This window comes from Geospiza fortis, unplaced genomic scaffold, assembly GCF_000277835.1.
Source record: "Geospiza fortis unplaced genomic scaffold, GeoFor_1.0 scaffold78, whole genome shotgun sequence".
Classification (NCBI taxonomy): domain Eukaryota; kingdom Metazoa; phylum Chordata; class Aves; order Passeriformes; family Thraupidae; genus Geospiza; species Geospiza fortis.
The window spans coordinates 1,144,944-1,149,770 of NW_005054339.1; the positions used below are offsets into that span (position 1 = coordinate 1,144,944).

Sequence of the window (4,827 nt, forward strand, 5' to 3'; positions counted from 1 at the left end):
CTGGCTGCCTGTCCCCTTCCAGCCAGATTCCCATGGAACAGAAGAACAAAGCCACATGTGCTGCACAAATATTCCCGGAGGGAGCGAACAGGAGAGGGCTCAGCTACCAGAGAGAACTAAACAGATGACATGGGGCAAATTTCACACAGGACAGAATGAGGCAGACAAGGGAGCTTCTCTCTCTGCGTGTGTCTCTGTCCCCAGGCCTGAAACAAAGCTCATGGTTTGGGTCATGCTGTGTTTAATTTCATGCCATTAGCAAGGCCCCGGAGCAAGAGTCATAACCCTTCTGCTGCAACCAGAGAACAACATGTGTGTCATAAACATGGCTTCCCTTCTCCTCAGACTCAAACCAACACACAGGAGCACCTGCAGAAGCTACAAACAGAAAATTAGGAAGAAAATTTTGAAGCTGCCTGTGTATCTGCACTGAGTCAGTTCAGGGAGTCACATTTTCTCAGCCTAAAAACAAAACACGTGGCTTGTGTGTGCAGTCACAGATAAACTTGAACCTGGGATAACAATTAACTGCTTCCTAAAGAACAAGGATTATTTACAGAAATTATCTGGTGAAAAGTTTCAGCACTACTGCTTTTAAGAACACTGCAGACAAATTCTAAACAAAAGGAAAGCAACAGATGCAAAGAACTTTAACATTTCTGAAAGCAGGTACTTGCACTGCAGTTTTCAAGTCCAGTGAAGGCTGGAAAAAATTACTCTGATGAAACAAAACATAGACAAAGCCCACATAGACCCAAACCCATCACAGAAAGTCAAAGATCACCAGCCTTTCTTCCAGCAGAAGGAAAGGATCTGGACACCACTTTGTACACAGGTTACACACAGGACACAGCTCCTGGGAGCAGTACCAGTCTACAGTCATGTCCTGCCAGGTGCTGCTCAATAGCTGGATTTTGTCCCCATGGTTCTCCTGTCACAGGAACCTCCCCAGCACCTCACAAGCAAACTCTCCATTGCCCACAGAGCTCCATTCTTGAATCATTATCATAAGCTTCTGGTCTTGTGCAATAAATGTGCTAAAAATGTGCCTTCATAGTAAGTTAAGCGACACAACAAATAAAGTTTTGCCAGAGACAAGTCTGGGTTAAGCTGTTTACACTCCATTTTTGCACCAGGGTATGTTAAGTGGTTTCAAACACAGCACTGCACTCCAGTTTGGGCCAGCAGATATGCTTTTACAAAAATCTGGGCTCAATTAACAACATTCTCGAGCATTGCCCAGCCCAGCTTCCACCCCACACAATAGGCCTTTGTTTTGAGCCTGGCACTGCATGGGGTGAAGAAGCAGAGCACAGCCCCAGAGGAAGCTTCACCAGCAGATATTTTGACTTGCAGAACATGCAAGTTTTCCCTGATTTCAATGCTCCCATTGCATCCATGAACTAATTGGGATTTGGAGGTTGGAAATACTCTCTTGGATCATCCAGAGCAGAAATACCGTTGACAACAACAAAGGCAACCATTGCTGCCTCCAACTGGCAAAATTATTCCTTGGAGCTCCATCTCCAAACTCAATCACTACAGAGTGATCAATCCAGACCAGGCAGAGAGGTCCCAATCTCTCTGCACACAAGTGTCAGCACTATGATTTGGGGCCCAGCAGATTCTCCATGAGGTGCTGTTTATGCCCCACACCAAACCAAGACTCTGGTTCTAAATATTTTCTCTCTCTGACTTGAGAGGATGTCTATGCTGTAGCTGTGCTGATTCCCACTAAATGCTCTGGAACCCCCTCATGGATTTCAATAGCATCCTTTTCTTCAAAGGGCACAACTGAAGCTCAGGTTGTCTTTGTCCTTAAATTTCTGTTTAACTTTTGCCCATTACAACAGGCAAACAATTGAAGAAATGACTGCTAGACTGAAACAGGTTTAAGTTTCTGGGACTCGTAAATAGACAAGGTAAGAAGACCACTTCATCTCCAAAAGTTAACAGAGGCTCCAAAAGAAAACAAATTCTCAGAAGGTAAAAAAACCTCCAAAACAATAAAAAAAACCCCCATCTTGCAAATCCTAAACTTTCCAGAGGACTAGTAAAGAAAAAGTTCCCTTGCTAGGATGGCCCATGTGCTGAAAGTGAAACTAGGCTACTGTCAGAGCAAGTGTCACCATGTAGATCTTAAGCTCTTCCATAGCAGTAGGAATGCTGGGGAACACGGAGTTTTAACTTGGTCATGTATGGCTGTCCTTTACATTCTTATGACTGATCGTCACATTTAATCCCAGCCAGCTCAGAACTTACCTTTCAGTTTCCTGTATTTGTCCAGAAACCACCATGGAGCCATGAGACACACAGTAGGTGCCACTTCCTACCAGCCAGCACATGGACACTCAGGCACTCTGGATTGCATTACTGTTTTCCTACTACTGCAGGGTTCTGCTGGCAACCTCTGGACAATGCTTAGATTCCTGGATGCACTAAGCCACTAGGATGGGATATAGCAGTAGAAGTTTTGAACTTCTCAGGAGTCCTTACTATAGAACTAAGGAAAGCAAAGCCACATCCTTCCATCAATGGCAATTCATTTCTGTGTAATTAAGAGATACATCAGCTTGCAGCATCCCTTCCTCTGAGGCAGGAGGCAAAGGTTACTAGCATCAGCTCCAGATCACAAGCTTTGAACAATCCCCATTCTAAAAGAAGTGGAGTGATGTGACTTCCTCATCCCTGCAGCCTCACAGCATACAGGATGCCTTCACAGCAACGCCCTGATTGTATCGTCATGTAACTCACACATCCAAGCCCGTCCCCACATTCATACCTCTGTTTCAGGCCGTGGAATAAATACTGGGGGTCTCATCTTCAGGGTCAGCTCCTGGAAGTCCCACTCTCCAAGCACGTACTGCACTGGCATCCTGTGGTGGGCAAAGGGAGCGTGAGCGCTCTGGGGCTGTGCTGGGTGACCGGAGGCGCTCTCACGGCGCGCTGCTTTCCTCACTGCTCACCACAACCCCTGCCCAGGGCCAGCAACTGCATCAGCAATGTGCATGTGCACACTGAGGGAGCAGGGGCAGCTCCCTGCCCACAGCCCAGTTTGTCATCAAGCACTGGAACTGGGAACGACAGGTCAGTCAGCCTCACCTTGGTACTGGGGGAAGTCCTCGAGGCTGTGTCCAAACACGGCAAGTGCAGGAAGGTGATTGAGACTGGTCAGCATGGATGTAGAAAGGGGAAATCACTCCTGAGTGAGCTGATAGTCACCCATGACACAATGACCAGTCTGCATCAAAACCATGTCTTGACTTTCCCTGGGGTTCTGACACTGTGTCCCATAACATCCTCATGTACAAGCTGATGCAGTACAGATTGGAAAAATGAGGTGGGCTGGAAACTGACTGAACAGTCAGGCTTGGAAGGTTGATTTCAGCAGCACAAGGCTCAACTGAAGGCTGATTTCTAGTGGAGTACCCTAAGATTGATATCCCATAACACCTTACTGGTCTGGCTGAAGGGACAGAGCACCCTTGGCAAGCCTGCAGTGACAGAATTAATTCGGAGGAGTAGCTAACAGACCAGATGGGTGTGCAAATTTTCAGAGAGACCTCTGGAGAAATGGGCTGAGAGGAATCTCATAAAAATCAGCAAGGAGTAATATGAAATCATATAAACTGGGGAGGAATAACCCCATGCACCAGTACTGGCTGGGGCCTGACCAACTGGACAGCGGCCTTGCAAGTGGACAAGTTGTGCCCCTCATCTGAATCACCATGAGAGACCACCACAGCACAGCTGACATCTGAGCTGCCTCTCTCTGCTGCCATTCTGCTGGCTGCTTTCAGGCTGAAGGAAAGCTCTCCAAAGGAACAGGTACAAGAGGATGCTCCTACCTTTGTAGCCGCTTGTGGCTCAGCTGCTGGATATGCTCCTGCTGCAGTGCTGTAAGTGGAGTGTGGAGGCTTTTGGAATCCAGACTCTGAAACTGAAGACAAAATCACTTTAAAACCTGCCCGCCTGTGACACTGGAGGGTCCTCTGCCACAGGCATCCTCCAGGGTGACACAGGATGCTGACAAACACAATTGCCTGGGACTGCTGGAAACCAGCTGGAGAGCCATCAGAAGAACTTATCTGCATGTTTAGAAACAAACCTTTACTACTGTTCTTCTGCTACTTTTTGGGGTTCACAAGAACAATTAAAATTAAGAATCACTTCATCAGGCAAGTCAGGGTGGATGTTTATGTTACACTTCAATGTCTGCAAAAGAGATCTTTTAAGAGACCCCTGAGTGTTCTACTGGCAATAATACACTACCCCTCACCCCCTCTGCCACCTAAGGGAGGATAAGTTGTTCTACTCCCTCTAAATGAGATAAAAAGGTAAGAGATTCAATCAAAATGAAGATGTCAGAAGCACACACAGACCTTGCTCTTTTCCTATTACTTAACTGTTTTTGCTCCCAGGACAAATGACACAATATATTGACTGGATTCTTGTGCTTCAGGGATCCCATTTGTCTCAAACACCTTCTGCCAATAGTTGACCATATCAGTGGCAGTCATGAGCCCAGGTCCTGCACTGCAGCTCTGCCTCAGAAACAGAGGACTGAGCACAGCACCTTTACTTGGAGTCCCTCGCCCTGGCACACACTGAGCTGGGAGGCTCAACAACTTCCTGAGCAGTGGATGGGTGAGGCATCTCATTGTGGTGAAGTTTCTGAAGTTTCTGTCTTCCACACCTGTTCCTCGTTGCCACCTAGTGATCTGTCAGTGCTGAGATTCACCTGGTGCTACCACAGGTCACTGGCTAAGCACCAGCTGACCACAGTCAGTGGGTTCTCCACAGGACAGCATTAGCACCTCTTCTGGG

The 4,827-nt window shown here is 47.2% G+C and overlaps 1 protein-coding gene across 2 annotated transcripts in view; it reads right to left on the reverse strand.

Annotated features, from left to right (window-relative positions):
- HEMK1 (HemK methyltransferase family member 1) overlaps window positions 1-4,827 on the reverse strand; it is a 22,721-nt gene extending 17,894 nt beyond the window's left edge. For both annotated transcript variants that reach the window (XM_031058213.1, XM_005422413.2), the window contains exons 1-3: window positions 4,407-4,827; window positions 3,849-3,940; window positions 2,783-2,876 (exon numbers count right to left, since the gene is read on the reverse strand). In XM_031058213.1, the coding sequence (XP_030914073.1) occupies window positions 2,783-2,876; window positions 3,849-3,940; window positions 4,407-4,661 (441 nt within the window). In that variant the 5' untranslated portion in view covers window positions 4,662-4,827. The remainder of the gene's footprint in view (window positions 1-2,782; window positions 2,877-3,848; window positions 3,941-4,406) is intronic.